Source organism: Elgaria multicarinata, chromosome 8 (assembly GCF_023053635.1).
Source record: "Elgaria multicarinata webbii isolate HBS135686 ecotype San Diego chromosome 8, rElgMul1.1.pri, whole genome shotgun sequence".
NCBI lineage: Eukaryota > Metazoa > Chordata > Lepidosauria > Squamata > Anguidae > Elgaria > Elgaria multicarinata.
Window position 1 is genome coordinate 20,274,220 of NC_086178.1, and position 19,877 is coordinate 20,294,096.

The 19,877-nt window shown below is 46.0% G+C and overlaps 1 protein-coding gene across 1 annotated transcript in view; it reads left to right on the forward strand.

Moving 5' to 3' along the window:
• Positions 1 to 1,991: 1,991 nt before the first annotated feature.
• The window catches only part of SPATA16 (spermatogenesis associated 16), a 181,169-nt gene continuing 163,283 nt past the window's right edge, over positions 1,992 to 19,877 (forward strand). The window contains exon 1 of the mRNA XM_063131969.1: positions 1,992 to 2,594. Coding sequence (XP_062988039.1) covers positions 1,992 to 2,594 — 603 coding nt within the window. The remainder of the gene's footprint in view (positions 2,595 to 19,877) is intronic.

Sequence of the window (19,877 nt, forward strand, 5' to 3'; positions counted from 1 at the left end):
TTTAATCCCTGTCGAAATCAATGGGACTTAAAGGTACTTCACTGTGGCTGGGCCATACCCTTGATCAGGCACAGCAGAGGAGTGAAAGAGCAGAAAACCTTCTCTCAGTTGAGCTCAACCACGCTGTGAGGTGGCGGACTGCTACTCCCATCATAGAAGCTGTGAACTGAGACCGTTTTTTCTGCACATTTCTTTAATGGACAGGAACTGCTCCCTTGTGTTCTCCTCCCATATCAACCAGGTAATATTAGAACAGAGGAAATCAAGTGGGGGCAGGCCTACAACATGCTTACTGCCCACATCATAATTAATTCACTGCCCACCCTGGCAGGACTTCCCACCCATTTCCTTGTATACATCATCATCATGGTTCTAAAATCAAGATCCAAATATATTGATCCAGACATGTAGTGATGGCCGCTAACTTGGATGGCTTTAAAAAGGGGTTAGAGCAATTCATGGAGGATAAGTCCATCAATGGCTTCCAGTCGTGATGGCAATGTATTATCTCCAGTAAGGGATGTAGTATGCTTCTGAATACTAGTTCCTGGGGGACATGAACAGGAGGATGCTATCGTCCCACTGTCCCGCTGTGACAGCTAGCTAGCTGGCCACTGTGGGAACAGAACACTGGATTAGATGGCCTTTTAGTCTGAGTCAACATGGCTGTTCACACATTCTTATCCCACCCCTTCTTCCAAAGGCTTCATGATGGTATTCAGCAGGATTATCCTATTAGCTCCTCAAAACAACCCTGTGAGGTGGGTTAGGTTGAGTGATGGTGGCTGGCCCCTAGTCACCCAGGACGTTCTATGACTATGCAGATATTTGAATCCATAAGAACATAGGAAGTGCCATGCTGGATCAGACCAAGGGCCCACCTAGTCCAATACTCTGTTCACACAGTGGCCAACTAGCTGTTGACCAGAAATGCACAAGCAGGACACGATGCAACAGCACCCTCCCACCCATTTTCCCCAGCAACTAGTGTATACTTACTGCCTCTGATATTGGAGGCTGCACTAAGCCATCAGGACTAGTAGCCATTGATAGCCTTCTCCTCTAGGGATTTATCCAACCCCTTTTAAAGCCATCCAAATCCAGGTCTCCTCATTCCTAGTCCAACACATCATCCATTATTCCACCTGCTAACCAAACCCATTTCCTGACCTATGGAACAAAAAATTTAAAACTTCCAGAAAGGAAAATAAATTGAGGCAGTTTCCAGGACTAGGTACATAAGAACATGAAAGGAACTATGCTGGATCAGACCAAAGTCAAGCATTCTGCCCAACCAGCTGTCTGTGGGAAACCCACAAGTAGGATATGAATACAACAGTACCCTCTTGCCCATGTTCCCCAGCAACTGGTATAGATAGACATACTGCCTCAGACACTGGAGGTAGCTTATAGCTATTAGGACTAGTAGCCACTGATAGCCTTATACTCCATGACCCATTTTATTTGGAGACCATCACTGTATCTTGTGGTAGCAAATCCCATAATTTAACTATGCATTGTGTGAAGAAGTACTCTGTTTTATCTGTCCCAAATCTCCTACCAATCAACTTCATGAGGTAATCTTGTGTTCTAATACTATGAGAGAGGGAGAAAAATGTCTCCTTATCCACTTTCTCCACACCATGCGTGACTTTATACACTTCTATCATGTCTCCTCTCACTCGCCTTTTCTCAAAGCTAAATAGTTGCCAATGTTGTGACCTTATACGTATTCTACAACTGTTTTGTAAGCACTATTCTTTTTTCCTATAAACAAAAGAGGGTAGAATTGTGAGATCTTTCAATACAAAACAAAACCGCTGCTCTTTGCTAACTATAGCTCATTGGCACTATTTGAGGTCAATAGCTGTGGGCAAATTGAATGAAATATTTGCTTTGCATGGTTTATTTGGAAAGCTCAGAATTGTAAACTTTCTCACCTCCCCACCCTTCCTCCTTAGGATCTTCTGTCTAGCTTTCCTTTGTAACTCATGGAGTCAGCAAGCAACGCATGTTTTGAGAACACCACAAATGAAGTGTTCCGAAAGGAGTACATTACCGAAGAGCTGAGGGGAACGGTGCACCAACAGAACGATATTCCGGAAGCTCAGCAAGAGATGAAAGGCCCCTCAGGGGGAGAAAGCATGGGAAATGTAACAGAGAAACCCAAAGCAGGGAAGAACAACATCAAGGAAAAGCAGAATAATGATTTAGACAGGTCAAGCCTTAAACGGAAGTCAGAAAATGAGGGAAAGCCAGCTGTAAGGAAAGAAGCACGCCTGACCGAGCTGGAGAATCAGCCCATTACAATGGTTTTGTCCCATATCTCCCTGAAGAACCTCATGGAAGTGGAAATGAAGCTGGTCTACACAGATGAGGAGGACGTCACCTATGAGTTTTTTGAGTCCCAGGTGCCCACTAGTGACCAACCAAAATGTCCAGAAGTCCTAAGCATGGATTTCCAGAGGTCTCCCAACACGAGCATCCTGCCCCAGATGGATAAATGGCTCCAGGTGTCCTTAAAGGATGCCAGCACTTGCTATAGGCAGAAGAAGTATGCAGTGGCAGCAGGGCAGTTCAGAACAGCCCTTGAGGTAAGTGGGAAAATGAAGGAGGAGAGCTGGGTTTGGTCATCATGGGAAAAGCAAGCATGTTGGGCAGCCATGACAAACTGGCGAAATGCAAATGGTGGCCACCATGACGCCATTTTAGGCAGCTCTAAATTAAGCACATGTAAGATTAGAAAGTAGAAACCCTTTTCAGGCATTCATTCATGTACAATGAACACACACCATGGGGGGCGGATTCAATAACCTTTCAGAACCTCCCAAACTAGGAGTTTTAGGTGGCAGCTAGAGGTCTAATAGCTTTACTTCCTGATGATAACCTCTGTAGAACCTTTGTGATAATGATGACATTTTAATCCCATTTAGTGGAGCCTGGTGCTCCGATATCGATGGGACGGTAAATCTGCTCTGGGTTTGGGTTTCAGCCAGAACCAGTCAAAACTCTAAAAGAGCTGTCTAAGATGCTGAAACTATTTTGGGGGTAGGATTCGGCATCTTGGATAGCTCCTTTAGAGTTTCATTGCCATTCCTGTCTAAGAGGACCAATGGTCAGCCATGGTCCAGAGCCTGGGAATACTTCACTGTCGTAGGAGGTGTTCTAAGCCACATCTCTGGTAGCTTTTAACACAACACAACGGCACAGAGAGGCAAGGGTTCCTAGTTCAAATCCCAGCCGCATGAAGTGAAAAAACAACGACACCTACGTAAGCCTGGAAACTCACTGCCAGCCAGTAGCTCAACTGGAGAAAGAGAGAAATGTCAACCTCTGCTAAGAGACCTTACCGGGAGTCTAACATTTACACCTACCGGGTGTGTGTTGACGGGAAGCTGGGGCTACTGGCATTTACAGGAAAGCCATCGTAACGCTCTGCCCTGATTTCTATGATGCTGCCAATCTGATCTAATTATATTGGAAATCCCTTCTATCATAACGATGTAACTCCTACTGTGCTGAGGCTCATAATAATCACATAATGGGCCAGGATTTAGGCGTAATCAGATTTTAGCTTCCTTGTCATGTTTCCATAACGCTGCTATAAAACTGACATAATCACCCCCCCCACACCGAAAAGAAAAGAAAAGAAAAAAAAAGAAAAGAAAAAGCAGCAACCATTATTTAAACATCTTTATCAGATTGATGTATGGCAGCTCTCTCTCCCCCTCTTTATCTCTCTCTCTCTCTCTCTCTCTCTCTCTCTCTCTCTCTCTCTCTCTCTCTATATATATATATATATATATATATATTCATTTTAACAATGAAAAATAACAGAAATTAGATTAGCACTGCTGGGAACAGGGCTATGATAAACTGTTTGCTCGTGTGCAGATTCAGCCTTAATGATGGCATCGAGCCTTCTTAATCATTGGCGATTGGCTCGTTAAAGTTGCAGTGCTCGAGGGCGGAAGGCCGCATCACAAGAAGGGTCACACTGGCAGTGTACACCGAAGGAAATGCCTCCAGAATATCACACAACTGTCCCCTCAACCTTGAAATATACACCCTAACCCAAGCTACGGTTACCTGGCACATTCAGGTGTGGCCTCAGCACCTGTAGGCCTCAGGCGTCCGCCAAAGCCTCAGTATCCTCGCAGTGATACCAGCCCTGGGATCTCTGCCTGGTGTTTGGATCTGGGAGGATGACTTTTTAAATTTCCCATGGTGCCTCAGAGTGTACACCATTATAGCTGGTGTGGAGAAAGTGGATAAGGAGACATTTTTTCTCCCTCTCTCATAAAACTAGAAGCCATGAAACTGGTTAGTGGGAGATTCAGGACAGATCAAAGGAAGTACTTCTTCACACAGCACATAGTTAAACCATGGAATTCACCACCACAAGTTGTAGTGATGACCACTAATTTGGATGGCTTTAAAAGGGGATTGGACCAATTCCTTGAGAAGGCTATCAGTGGCTACTAGTTCTGATGGCTATATGCTGCCTCCAGTGTCAGAGGCAGTAGGCCTATTTACACTAGTTGCTGGGGAGCATGGGTAGGAGGGTACTGTTGCACTCCTGTCCTGCTTGTGGGTTACCCATGAGCAGCTGGTCAGCCACTGTTTCTACAGAACGCTGGGCTAGATGGACCCTTGGTCTGATTCAGTATAGTTTTTCTCCCCTCCCTTCAGTGAACATTTTATCACATTACATAGGGTGGCCATACAGAAAGGAGGACAGGGCTCCTGTATCTTTAACAGTTGTAGAGAAAAATGAATTTCAGCAGGTGTCATTTGTAGGCATGCAGCACCGGTGAAATTCACTCTTCATTACAACATTTAAAGCTGCAGGAGCTATACTAGAGTGACCAGACACAAAAGAGGGCAGGGCTCCTGCAGTTGTAACAGTTGTGATGAAGAGGGAATTTCACCAGGTGCTGCATGTAAACAATTGACACCTGCTGAAGAGCCTTTCTGGGGCAAGAGGAGGGAGAGATATGGGGCTGCTGTTTTTGGCTGCGTCTGCCTACAAATTCCTCTCATATCAAGTTCTGTCCGCCGTGGGTTGCGACCGCTGACCTTTGCCGCCACGATCGCTCAGGTTTTTCTATTTCGCAAAAAAACGCCACCTCGTCTGGCGTGCGACTGCCAGCTGAAGTGTGCAGGCTGCAAACGAGCCACTTCTGACATCTAACCTACTTTCCCAGCATTTGACAATTAATCCCACAGGGAGGCGACATTTGAAAAACCCATGTGTCTCTCTAGCACTTTGGAAAAGCATATCGAGCCTGCTGGGGACTTGGCATTTACAGCTGTATGACCAGATTCGTCTGTGTACAGCAGCCCGCTCGAGTGGTGCCGCACATCATAAATCCGTGCTGCAGCAAACCCCAGGCTGCATCGCTGCCACCCCACTCCTACAGTCAACATGCCACCCACCCACCCCAATGATTCTCGATGGCTGCCACATTTGCACCGGGTTCAATTCTGTAAGACGCTGTGCTTGAGAGATGGCAGCCGCTGGGAGCAACAGGGACCCAGGGTAATAGGTTCAGGGAAGAATTGGGCTGGGCCAGCCCCCAAATTCATTGCAGTAACGTCGACGCAAGTTCCTCATTGGAGAGTCTGATTTAAGCTGTCCGCTGAAGCATCAGCCAAAATAAAAAAAAAGGACAAAATGGCTGCCAATTTGCATATGCACATTTATATGTATAGGTACATATTTAGAAATAAGTGTAATTTAAACAGAAATATTAAACATCTCACCATAGCAGAGGAGAGGGACTAGGTGGCCTGTTCCTGCTGGTGTCTAGCTTCTCTTCTTTCTGATGGTTCTTTTAGGGTGACCATATGAAAAGGAGGACAGGGCTCCTGTTTGTTTTAACAGTTGTATTGAAAAGGAAATTTCAGCAGGTGTTATTTGTAGATATGGGGAACCTGGTGAAATTTCCTCTTCATCATAACAGTTAAAGCTGCAGGTGCCCTGCCCTCTTTTAAATCTGGTCACTCTAGTATAGCTCCTGCAGCTTTAACTGCTGTGATGAAGAGGGAATTTCACCAGGTTCTCCATATATACAAATGACACCTGCTGAAATTCCCTTTTCTATGCAACTGTTAAAGATACAGGCGCCCTGTCCTCCTTTTCATATGGTCACCCTAGTTCTTTAAACCAGACTTGGACCAGGCTGCCTTTGAAATAGAGGGCACCCTCAAACAGAAAGTAGGACACTTGGCCAGCCTAGTTTGATTTCCAGTTAGAAAGTAAACACACACACACACACACAGGTTCTAGCCTTAACAGAATACAAGCTGATGATAAAAACAAACTTAAGGGCAAAGATATGTACAGAATTTAATACAAATTAAAAATAACAATATTTTTTACATAGGAGCACTTGTGGTTCCAATTTTTATATCCAACGAATGATTAAAATAGTGCTTTCTTTCAAATGGCCATACGCATTTCAACCAGATTATTTATTTATTTATTTATTTCTTACCCGCCTCTCCACTTGGATCGAGGCGGGGAACAACAGCGAATATAAAACACATACAGTTGGAGATTAACTGGAATTGAAACGTTTTACTTGTGAATACTGACGATTTTACTTGAGAAGGATGTAAAGCAGTCAGCCTCATCTGATAAAATTCTGATGTACGTACAAGCCTAGTGATTTGGCCACTTGAAGAAGACGTTGATAATTTGTTGGATGCAAAATTTGGAACCACAAGTGCTCCTGTGTAAAAATGTTATTTTTAATTTGTATTAAATTTTGTACATATCTTTGCCCTTAACTTTGTTTTTATCATCAGTTAGGAAGTAAAACGTAAAGTTTGCCCTGGTTGAGCTTACAAGGGGGTGGGGGTTAGAATTATTTCATCCCAAACTTGGAAAACAGCTGTTGATTCTATGTAGAATTGGATCCACTGGGCTCCCAATGGTGTTGTCAGGGGAGCAGTAGGGTCTGATCCCTCCAGTGGAAACGCAAACTCTCCCACCGCCGGAAGCCGGACAGCACATGCGCCACCGCTAGTGACCATGGCTGGCATCGCCTTCCTCCTCAGCCCCACCCATCCAGTCTGTCTCCTTCCTATCCCCCTCTCTCTACACCCTACCTATTTGCGTTATTATTGAGAGGAAGCTGAGCTTCTCTGAAAAGCCACAGCAGCTGGGAGGGTGGCTGGTGCAGTTCTTTAGAGAAGAGGCCATGCCCAGATCCCTGACTCGAGGGGTTCTTCCTCAGAGTCAGGCATTGTGAGAGGGGGAGCGCCGGTACTGCAGGTGATGCCTGACTCCAAGGAAGCACCTGTCAGTGCTAGGCACTTGGCTGTGGCCACTTCTCTGAAGAGACGCACTGGCTGCCTTTGTGGCTGACGTGGCTCTTCAGAGAGCTTAGGCACTCTTAGCTCGCTCTGAGACAATCCACAGAGCAGTAAGCAATGGCAGGAACAGTGTGGGTGAGAGTAGTAGCAGCAGCCTCCTGGCATGGGGTGGGGCAAAACATGCAATTCATTGCTCCTCCTTCTCTGCCACCTAAGACAGCGGGTTCACCCTGCTTCATGGGAGGGCTGGCCCTGGATCCCTCTCCCAAGTCCTCCTCCCACCTGAACCTCCAAACCTCTCTCACACATCATATCCTTCCCCATCACACTGGCCCAAACACTCTCCAACCTACTTACTCGGCTGCTGGTTCTCAGAGCCATGGTGGCAGCAGGAGGCCTCTCCCCACTGCTCCACGTTCAAGCACAGCTGGGAAATGTAGTTTTCCCAACGGTTTTTGTGAATGTCAATAAGCCTTGAGCGGGGGGGGGGGGGGGACGGGGACGACACATTTCCTGGGTTTATTTGTGTCTGGTGTGCTATGGAACAGTACACCATCTGCCAGGGCTGGCGGAGACTGTAGCAACCACCACCACCACAGTTAGGAAAGGGGGGGGAGAGAAGGTAGGGTGACCATACAAAAAGGAGGACATGGCTCCTGTATCTTTAACTGTTATGTAGAAAAGGGAATTTCAGCAGGTGTCATTGTTATGCCTGGAGCACCTGGTGAAATTCTCTCTTCATCACAACAGTTAAAGCTGCAGGAGCCCTGCCCTCTAACAGCCCTGACTGTTAGAGCAGTGAGACAATGGAATCAGTTACCTAGGGAGGTTGTGGGCTCTCCCACACTAGAGGCATCCAAGAGGCAGCTGGACAAGCATCTGTCAGGGATGCTTTAGGGTGGATTCCTGCATTGAGCAGGGGGTTGGACTCGATGGCCTTGTAGGACCCTTCCAACTCTGCTATTCTATGATCCTATGATTCTTTTGTATCTTGTCACTCTAGTATAGCTCCTACAGCTTTAAGTGTTGAAATGAAGAGGGGATTTCATCAGGTGTTGCATGTATAGAAATGATACATGCTGAAATTCCCTTTTCTAGACAACTGTTAAAGATATAGGAGCCCTGTCCTCTTTTCCATATGGGCCATGGCTCTTTTTTAAAGCCTTCCTCTGCTTTGGTTTGCAGGAGTGGGCTTTGGGTGCTCTTCAGGGGTATTTTTTCCACGTAATCCTCTCACATCTCTTTGCTGGGACTCTGGCACAATCTGTTCTCTTGTGACCGTTGTGAGTAAGTGGCATTTGAGGGGGAAGTGATGTTGGGATTTGTCATACCTCCCCAAACAGCAAGTGCAAAGGGAGAGATGAGAGCTCCCAGAACAAGATGTTGAGGGCTGACCTGGGCCACCTCCACAATTTACACCAGCTTGCATGAAGCAGTCAGTCATGTATCTGCTGAACCACATTGCCAGGTACTGTGGGGGAGAGGCAGGCACCTAGGTTTCCCACTAACATCCTCACCACCATGTTCTCCTCTTTAACCTTCTAGATCTTCCTCTATCCCCATCTCAGTGCACGCATCTCCCATTTCAGCAACGCCTCCTCTCAAAACCGGCATCTCTGATTTGCACCGTGACTTGCAGCTCATTCGCATTATCACAGGATCTCTGCTGTTCAAAACCACTGAAAAGGTGTATTTTGTCATTCTGGGTAATGCAGTGCTCCCCGGAGGCAGTAAAATGGTCGTGCGTGTGTGTGTGTGTGTGTGTGTGTGTGTGTGTGTGTGTGTTTATCAAACCGTGTTCTTCATTGGAGGACTGGAATGAAATTAGCTGTTGTAATTTATCCCAAGAGGGACTGTTTCCTCAGCACCTAAACCCAAGAGAGGTGTTAGCTCCTCTTATGGGTAAGCAGGCTACAGCATTTCTCATGCAGTAATTCACATGGCGCTAAAATGCTTGATCTTTTCCTCTGCGGTCTAATATTGATTGCCTTGAACTCTCACTAATAAAGGACAACCGCTAGCAGAATTCTATGCTAGAATCTATGCTAAAACCCGAAGTTCTACGGTAGGAATACATTGCGTAGGCTGACTACATGGAAAGGAGGACACGGCTCCTGTATCTTTAACAATTGCATTGAAAAGGGAATTTCAGCAGGTGTCATTTGTAGACATGCAGCAGCTGGTGAAATCCCCTCTTCATCACAATAGTTAAAGCTGCAGGAGCCCTGTCCTCTTTTGTATCTGGTTACTCTAGTATAGCTCCTGCAGCTTTAACTGTTCTAATGAAGAGGGGATTTCACCAGGTGCTGCATGCCTACAAGTGAAACCTGGTGAAATTCCCTCTTCATCACAACAGTTAAAGCTGCAGGAGCTATACTAGAGTGACCAGATACAAAAGAGGGCAGGGCTCCTGCAGCTTTAACTGTTGTGATGAAGAGGGAATTTCACCAGGTTCCCCATATATACAAATGTCACCTGCTGAAATTCCCTTTTCTATACAACTGTTAAAGGCAGAGGAGCCCTGTCCTCCTTTCCATATGCTCACCCTACTGTGACTACCCAGCTTGGCACACTAACTGTGTATTCAGTGCCAGGTTTTTGAGGGCCCTTAGGTAAGACACCTTCCATGCTCCCTCTCCTTCAGTAAGTCCAACTTCTCATTGTTATTTTCACCAGCTGCTCTTGCCCCCCTCCCCATCCTCTTCCTCATCATCACTAACCCTTGCTTGCTTGAGAGGCAAAGAGACAGTGTGCAAGCAGGCAGTGGCATCGACTGCTCCTTCTTGACTGGGCCAAGATGAGAGACAGATGAACAAGCAGGTTTTTGTCAATGGGACCCTGCTTGAGTGTAGGTCCTTGGCAGTGATTGGAATTATTTGGTACTTTTCCCTCTGGTTAAAAAAGAAGCTAGCAGAGAAAAATCAAAAGGAAAACAGAATGAGCATTTACTAGTCCCACATGCATACAGGCTATCTTAAAAGGAGGCCATGCCTTTCTTCAGTGAAAGAAAGAAAAACAGTTTTACTCACAAATATTCTTGCATATACAATGCAGGTACAGCATAGAGTTTCAAAGGGTACATATTAGATGTATTTTGTGTTTCATTACACCAGCAGGAGTGGATGAAAACACACATGCTCCCAGTAATGGTGGAGGTCAGATAAGGGGGCAGAAGAGCAAAAGGAGGAAATAGCAGCAAAACACATTGTAGGCTATACAGATCCTAAGGTTAGCTGTGGCCTGCATTCCCATGAACTAACTGCAGCACCGTCACCTTCCAGTAACTTGCAGGCGAGGTTGCAATATTCCTGAGAAGTCCTCCATTTGAAGGGCTGTCCAGTTCAAGTCCGTTTGAAGACAAGGAATCCTAAGAAGGAAGAACAGGCCCCTGGTGTTGCCAATTGACTGCACCTGGGCAGCAGACTGAGCAGCCGGCCCCTATGTTGAAATCCATTGCATTTCTATTTAAATTGCATTCATTATTTCTAAACTGGCATCTATACTATCAATTAGCATGTGCAGATTTTATGCAAATTTCTGTCTTCTTTAGTTCCCTTGGTGATGCCTTTCCTTTTAGTGATCCATTTCCTCTTTTCTGGCGATGCATAAACACCCACCCTATCTGCTATACTTCCTACAAGCAATTTGTCATTTGAATTACAGGCCACAGATAGTTTTGTACCAGTGTGTTTCACTCATTGGGCCTGTTCAGACAACACACTAAGCCATGGTTAGGGCTGCTAACCCTTTTGTAGCAAGTGATTAGTGAGCATGGTTAAATCGTGGTTATGTAGCCACCATGGGGAAACGCCATTCGCACAACACACTAAGCCGTCATGGTTAGCTCAGAATGCTTAATCGACATGGCTCAGCGTGTCATCTGAACAGGGCCATAGTTCCAGCACACTGTGGGTTTTGCAGTCTTGTGACTGCATGAACAAAGCATTTTTCTCAGGTATGCAATTATGAGCATACAAAATATAAAAGCAGAGCATTTTCTGGATGAAGCTCAGTTGATATCATGAAAGCAACTCAGGTTTCTATGTCCCCACAATATCACAACCCAGTCCTGCGTTTACAGAGCCTCCAACCAAAATTTAATTTGAGATGGAATTTGATGGAAACCCTGCTTTTAATTTGCAAATTGCTTTATTATCTTTATTCCGTTCGCCCTTGCAATAATCCTGTGTCCTAGTTTTAAAATCTCCTGAGTGGCTGCCACTTCTGTGTGGCTGCTTCCCACAATGCTCCAGTGGGGAGAACAACACGCGACACTCATTTTACCCTTTAAATTGGCAGTTGGGTCTGCAATGGGCACAGGCCAGACTTAAAAGGTCCCCGCTTTGAATGTTACCAAAGAAGTACAAAACCAGGGAACAGGAGGCACTTAACACTTCTTATTTACCATGGAAGATGTACATTCAACGCCAGTTAATGTACTCTGCTACCCCACTGAAATAAACTGGCCTTCCTTTGGCTTCGTTGTAGGACTGGGAGCAGTTAGCAAGATGTTTGGGGCAAGAGATCTCTTGACAACCAATTAATTATACTGATAAAGATGGCCTACACATTCTAGAAAGGTTTCCTTGTCCCATAAATCTCTTCCAGAATTAAATTTTACACTCTGTTGTCCTGAAAATAATCTCCTCCAGGTCATTAAACAAACAAATGAAGTAAGTTAATGGCTGGTATGTTACTTTAAAGCCTAGAAAGCGCTCCGACTGTATCACCGTGCATGCCATATCCAGTGTGGTGTTTGTCTCTGGGATGCGAAATGAAGATCTCAAATAAAGTGTGATTAATTCACCAGAGGGCCATAGCGATCTCTTTTCATGAGCTGGATTAATTCCACAACCCACAGATGGTCATTATGGGCTCTGCCGATGTGATTGTGAAATAAACATAAGTGTCAGTCTATTTTTTATTTTTTTTTAATTGTGGTCTCAGTATTTTAGCTTAACTCTTTGTGGGGTGTCCTAATAAGCAAAGCAACCAGTGGCACGTATCCAGTGTGAAACCTCACGTGCATTCTGATGCACAAAGGGCAATTCTGCATGCATGAATTTCCCTACTATCCTCTGGTAGGAGTTTTTTCCAAGGTGTGGGGCCGCTGCAGAGAAGACCCTCTCCAGTGTGGTCACCCACCTCATTGCTCTCACAGGTGGGCAAATGAAAAGGGTCTCTCTTTCTGATCTTAAAGTGCGGGCAGGCTGATATGGGTGAAGGTGGTCCTTGCTTGAGCTCAACCTAATTAACCCTTTGCAATCACCCTACACCATTGGCTAATGGGAGTGCTAGGCCAAAACACCTGGAGAGCCACTGGTTGCTTCTTCCCACCTGAGCAAGATCAAGGATGGCGCATTCTGGAGCTTCTGCAATGAACTGGTTGATATAGTTCGGTGAAGACCAGAGTGGTTGATATGCATTTCATTCATGGTGGCTGTGCTGTATGCAGACACAATGAATTAACTATGCACTCTCCCCTTAACAAGCCAGACTCCCTCTCTTCCTTTGAACTAGGAGAAAATCTTGTTCCAAGTCTATGGCCTTAGCTAGACCTAAGGTTTATCTCAAGATCATCCCGAGGTCATCCCTGCCTGCTCCCGGGATATCCTGTGTGTCATTTACATGAACAGGGATGACCCCGGGATAAACCTTAGGTCTAACTAAGGCCTGAGTTTAGAGTCCTCCCATGGAGCTGCGTATAACCCTGTTTAATACAATCACTACATTACCAGCACCTGTGTGGAGCCCAAACCAGTAGCCAGGGGCTTATCTACACCAAGCAGGATATTCCACTATGAAAGAGGTATATAAAAGGCAGGAGCCACACTGCTGCTTTGTAGCGGTATTGAAGTGCACTGCCAAGTGTTGGGGCCCATTGACACATGCCGTATACCGCTTTCATACCGCAACATCCTGCTTGGTGTTGCTTCTGCCTTTTATATACTGCTTTCATAGTGGAATATCCTGCTTGGTGTAGATGAGCCCCAAGTTTCAAGAGACAACACAATGGCGATAATGACACCAGTTGCTGATGATTCTCACCCAAAAAAACAAAAACAAAAAATGTACTTTTGTCTCTAACACAAAAGTTTTCAAAACACAGGAAGTTAGACAAAAAATATCTCTTTTCTTAGTGGAAAAGACTGCTGTACCGATTACTTTTCAAAACCCAAACGCACAAAAGCAAGGAAATGCAAGCTAAGCCAAGCCAGCTAATACTGTGTGACAATCATTGTGCATTGTGTTGTTTGCAATTCACAATAATTGCTGTGCAGTTTTTGCTAGCTTAGCTTGCACTTCCTTGGTAATGTGAATTCTGAAGAACGAACACGTGCAGCAACCTTAACCCTTACTGAGACAGATGGTTATTCTGTCAATTGGGGTTGTAAACCTATACTGGCTGAACAAGGTGGGACATACTTCTGAGTAAGGACGCAAAGGACTGGTTTCTGTGTAGATCAAAGAAAAATGTATTCAGGGGAGCAATTCAGTATATTTCAGGTTTCATAGAATCATTGAATCATAGAATAGCAGAGTTGGAAGGGGCCTACAAGGCCATCGAGTCCAACCCCCTGCTCAATGCAGGAATCCACCCTAAAGCATCCCTGACAGATGCTTGTCCAGCTGCCTCTTGAATGCCTCTAGTGTGGGAGAGGCCACAGCCTCACCAGGCAACTGATTCCATTGTCGTACTGCTCTAACAGTCAGGAAGTTTTTCCTGATGTCCAGCTGGAATCTAGCTTCCTTTAACTTGAGCCCGTTATTCCGTGTCCTGCACTCTGGGAGGATCGAGAAGAGATCCTGGCCCTCCTCTGTGTGACAACCTTTTAAGTATTTGAAGAGTGCTCTCATGTCTCCCCTCAATCTTCTCTTCTCCAGGCTAAACATGCCCAGTTCTTTCAGTCTCTCTTCATAGGGCTTTGTTTCTAGACCCCTGATCATCCTGGTTGTCCTCTTCTGAACACGCTCCAGCTTGTCTGCATCCTTCTTGAATTGTGGAGCCCAGAACTGGACACAATACTCTAGATGAGGCCTAACCAGGGCCGAATAGAGAGGAACCAGTACCTCACGTTTCAATATAATTCGCTGAGCTCTGCTTCTGTCACTTCTTTTCGTAACCTGGGCAGGATCTACACTACTGCTTTATAACAGTATTGAAGCGTACTGACAACTGTTGGGGTCCATGGCACATTCCGTATACTGTTTTCAAACCGCTTTCAAAGTGTTATATCCTGCTTGGTGTAGATCTGGACCTGTGGTCATAAGATCCATAAATTCAGGTCCATGCTGCCACCAGATATTTGGGTGTACGTCAGGTTCATTTGGTTTTTCGTTCCTGAGATGAGCATCCTAGAATAATTGGGAACTGGGCCCAGCACAGAATTGCAACATTACTGGGGGTCCCTTCTTGTGCATGCACACACCAAGACAGAAAGCAATGGAGCCAAGGCAGAATGTATTAAGAGTGAGTTGGCTCCTCTTGTGGCATGGTTGTTCCCACCCCACTCTTGTGATGTTCAAACAATGCAACCACGGAGCTGGAGCTTCCAACCTGGCTACTTCCCACACAGACCATCATTGGCTCCCAGGATGAGATGATGCTAGTGTGGGAAAGAAACCCCATTACCTGGCAATCCTGTGGCCCCTAGACAGAGTCTGGGGTGGGGAAAGAGATAGGATTGTTCAGATTCCTGGATCCAAGCTCAGAGGCAGTGTTCTGACCTCAGAGCCACGAGTCCGAGCTGCATGTGCAGTTGGCGCAGAAAAAATTGCACCAGCAGCCTCTCTGAGGTCGCGGACATGACCTTGGAGGGATGGAAAGGGGCCATTGCTGTAGGAGTGGAGGGGACTGGGGAGGATGGCTTGCAAAGAGTCCTCTGGCCTCCCCAGCCTCCTTCCCTTCCACTCTGCTAGACAAGGAAAAAAAGCCTGTCTAGCAAAAATGCAGAGCTGGAGGTTCATGGAGGCAAAGATTGCCTCTGCGCTCCTCCTGCTCTGCATAGAATGCCCATGAGCCTCCAAGGCATCCTGATAGGATTGCACCATTAATTAGGGTTGTGCACGGACCCCCCGCTCCACCCCGCGGGCCGATCCGAAAATTTCGGATCGGCCCGCTTCGCTCCACGCCGCTCCGCCCGTACTCTGCTCCTCTTCGCCGCGGAGCTCCGGCTCCGAATCGGAGCTCCGCAGTGGAGGGGAGTGGTGCTAGGTAAGGCCAGGAGAGGAGGGGGGTTACCGGGCCCTGCCGCCATCGCCGCCCGTGTGGCGACAGTGGCAGAGCCTGGTAAGGGACCAAGGGGGAGGGGGGCCTTACCTGCCTCCGTCCGCGGTCCATTGGCTTCTTCAATTGAGCCCGCGGTTCAGCCAGGAAGTCTGGGTCGCAAGACTTCCTGGCTGAACCGCGGGCTCAATTGAAGAAGCCGACGGACCGTGGACGGAGGCAGGTAAGGGAGAGGAGGGGGGGTTTACCGGGCCTTGCCGCTGTCGCCGCATGGGCAACAGCGACAGCGGCAGGGCCCGGTAAACCCCACTTACCTTTACGGCAGAGCTCCGGATCAAGGTGAAGGATCCGCCTTCACCTCGATCCTCTTCGCCACGCTCCGCCGGCCCCCCAATCCTCTTCGCCTCCGCCTTAAGGGGAGGCGAAGCACCCTGCTCCGCTTCTAATTCGCCGGTCCGATTAGAAGCGGAGCACATCCCTACCATTAATCAGCTTCCTTCACATATTGCCAGAGTGGCATGGAAACTGCCCCTTTGGCAGCAGATCCCACACTGCAGGTAGTAATGTATGAATCGGCTCATAGCCAGGTAATAGCCCCAACTTGAAGGAGCAATTTGTCTGTTCATCATATCCCACTTTTTCATTCAGGATCCTAAGAGGTTTTCTGCACTTTTAAAACCCGCTGCCGTACTGGGGCTTTCTGCTTCCCCTTTCTTTCTGGGATTACAAACAGCACCATTACACAAGTGGCCACAGGCAGCTATGTGGTTTGAATTGAATATTTCCTTTGTCTGCGTGCTCCTTTCACGTCAATGAAACAGTGTGATCTAGTGGCAGAATTTTAGCACAATGCCAACTTTACACGGGGTCAATTTTGCGCATTTTGTTTTCTGATAGCTAATTATTTCTGTGTTTTTTAAAAGTGGGATATGGGGCGGGAAAGTGCGGGAGACGTCCTGGAGGTTGACAATGTCATCTAAAGGACCCATAAACTTCTGTGAGTGGCCAGTCACAAGAGTGCAATAAACTGCTCATGTAGGAATGCTCTAAAAGCGGGACATGCTTTTCTACCACTTTTCTTTCTCTTTGCTGTTGCTTAATATTCATCCTAATTAAGTGTTTTGGAAAGAACTTGAAGCTCAGTGACTGAGCCATGGCAATGGTTGTCACTGCACCATGGCTCAGTAGTAGAGCACCTGTTTTTCATATGGAAGGTCCCAGGTTCTATCCCCAGCATACTTCCTGCCTGAAAGCCTGGAGAACTGCTGCCCGTCAGTGTTGACAATACTGGTCTAGATGGGTCAATGGCCTGATTCCATATAAGACAGCTTTCCATGCCCCTATGTTTGAAAGTTTGCTTGCTATTTTGTGACATTTTAATCATAAAGATAGGCGCTGCCCACCTGTGAATTTTAGAATTTTTCTTATGAACCAACGTGGCTTCTTTTGCTTTTTTGGTATGGTGACTCACATGATCAATCAAAAAGGATAATTTCAAACATGCGTTTAGAATACTGAGTGAAGTGTGTTGTTAATACGTGACTGCATTCTTTACCATGCATGTCCATCCAAAGTGAATGTTAATGGACTTTTCTAGACAACTTGCCACTGAAAAGAGCTCCACCCATCTCAAAATAGCCCACTGCTCAAACTGCAGAGGGGGCAGTCTCCTTACCTTTTGCAATGGCCCCTTTAGCTATTGTTTTAGAAGGCTACAACCTGGGGATTTTATTAAGGACGCCTCACATTTTCCCCATCATTCCTCCAGCATAGTACAGCTGAATGCAACTGTGAAGCCACACAGTGTCATATTTAATATATATTTTATGTGAATCCTTTCTTTCTCACGGTGGCATCATCACTATATTTTAGATGGCAATGCCAAGAATCTTTCACGTATTCCCCCCCCCCACACACACACACACTTCTATGCTTTATATTCTCTTTTATGATGGCAAGGGATTTTGTTTTAAAATCATTTTAATGATCTATTCCGTCACCCCTGCGCATATGATAGCTGGATTTTGAATCTATTCATCTTTGGGGCATTTCTGCTATGTGCCATCATCCTCAGCATGGCAGGTGGAACAATTTGGTTATTTGTCCACCAGAATTCCTGTTCTGCCTGCACTCTTTACATGTTATTTATTTGGTTTTACAAGGGGGATTCTCTCTCTCTCCTCTCCTCTCCTCTCCTCCTCCTCCTCCTCCTCCTCCTCCTCCTCCTCCTCCTCCTCCTCCTCCTCCTCCTCCAAGGAACATCTTCTGAATCTCTTTGCAACCACATGCTCAGATGTACAAGAATTCTCCATTAAAGAGAAAGATAGAACTAGAACAGATTGGGCAATTTATAATTAGGTCTAATTGGTTCCTCTGTACATTTGGTTATTTTACTCAGAGTTGACAATCTCTCTAAAGCTGCAAATATGTCACTGCTGCTCAAAAAACATGAAATAATAATTCCAGACTTTCCCCACGAGGTGTCATTTACATTTCGTATAAAGGCTCCACTGATCAGCTGATGAGTGTCTTGATGTCTGATCAAGCCAGAAAGGGGATTTTTACTAAGATCAAGAGCCTTTTCCTGACTATTGATTCATTGTACAGTAATAAATGTGTGGATGCTGTTATCCTGTGAGTTGCAGAATTCCCAAACACGGCACCTAACCCCATCTAGTGTATTGCGCTAAAGCCACAGGAACAGTGTATTTGGAAGATGTTTTGCATCCCGTGCCTCACGATAGTCTGCGTAAGAGTTTCCAGAGGAGTAGACATGTTAGCCTGTTTCATCAAAAGCAAGACTCTTTGTTGTGGTGGGTTACTGAATGATATTGTAGTTGTCTCTGTAAGAGCTTTGCAAAGCAATCAGAGAAGCACTACTGATGTAACAGGGCTACTGTTAGGACTGGGCCATCTGGAGCACGTCAGGAGCGGGGAATCAGGACTGAAGAACAATCAGAATCAGAGAGAAAACCAGGGCTAGACCTACACGAGTGCTTTTGTATTGGTATTGAAATGCACTGATAACTGCTGGGAAACATTACGAGTATCATCAGACAGGGGGAAATCACGTTTCCCTACCGTTGGTTTGGCCTCCTGCTGCTACCCCACTATAGGGATGAGCAGCTTCCTCTTTCTTCACATGGTGAAGAAAGAGGAAGCAGCAATGACCACGTGGCCCATTCAGTGGGTGTTTTTATCGCGCTGCTTTTCCTGCACACAGCAGGAAATGGCGGCAAGTTTCGCTTCAATTTTTTTAAAAAATCGGATTTACCGGGTCTTAATTTGTCATGGAAAAAAGACCAGAAGGAGCAGGATACGCGCAGGAGGTGGCGTCAAAAGGACCCGTGGGAAAACGTGAGTGGCCAGTAGCGAGCATGCGATGAAACGCTCGTCTGATGACGCGTTAGGTATTCCGTCGTCTGCTTTTCTAGCATCAGTCCCTGCTTTTTATTCCGTATTATCCAAAATACCTCAACAGATGTCCCTGGGTAGGCTACAAGATATGAAGGCACTAGAGAGGGATATAGCACCACCATGATGGGATCGTATCTGTACCAAGTGTAAGATCTGGGCCACGAGTTAGCACCAAGGAGAAATCTGAGGGCATACCAGAATAAAGGTAGACCTTGCTGCTCAGGCAAGACGCATCTACAACAGGAACCCTTTATACTCCTTTCTACCTCAGTCCCAAAGGTTCTTCACTGAGGAGCAATGCTCAGAAATTCCTATATTGAGAGGCTTACTTAGAGGCCAAGTGGGGCAGACAATGGATCCAGACAACCATGCACTTCTATAGGTCTTTGGACACCTGATCTTGTACCTGCTCCCATGTCTGCACCATTGCTTCAAATCTATGTTCCCTGACTCCTGACGTCCCTGCCAGGTCCCTGCTACTGGGCTCTTTGCATCCAGGAGGCCAAGCTACTACAACCACCTCTATTTTTCTCTGCTTGTTCTCTCTCGCCCACTATTCCCTGCTTCTTCACTCCTTAAAGTGTAGCTTGTCATAGATATGGTGATTCATTAGAAGCTGACCAACTGGTCCACTCTATTGAGCCACCACCCAGGTCAAATGTCTCATACGCCCAATAAATCTCTCCAGTGCCCTTGCCCGCACATATTTCTTTCTCCTAGCTTTAAAAAAAAGGGGTTTATCAGTGCCATATGTATTCCTAGTTTAAATCCTTTCTCAAAACCTACTTTATTTGGCTAACTTTTTAATCTAGATCTGTTACATTCTTACTTATACTTATCTTATTGGGAAAGCAATAAGGGTCCGTGCATTTTATATTTTTAATACCTTATCCTGGCATCATCTCAGCAA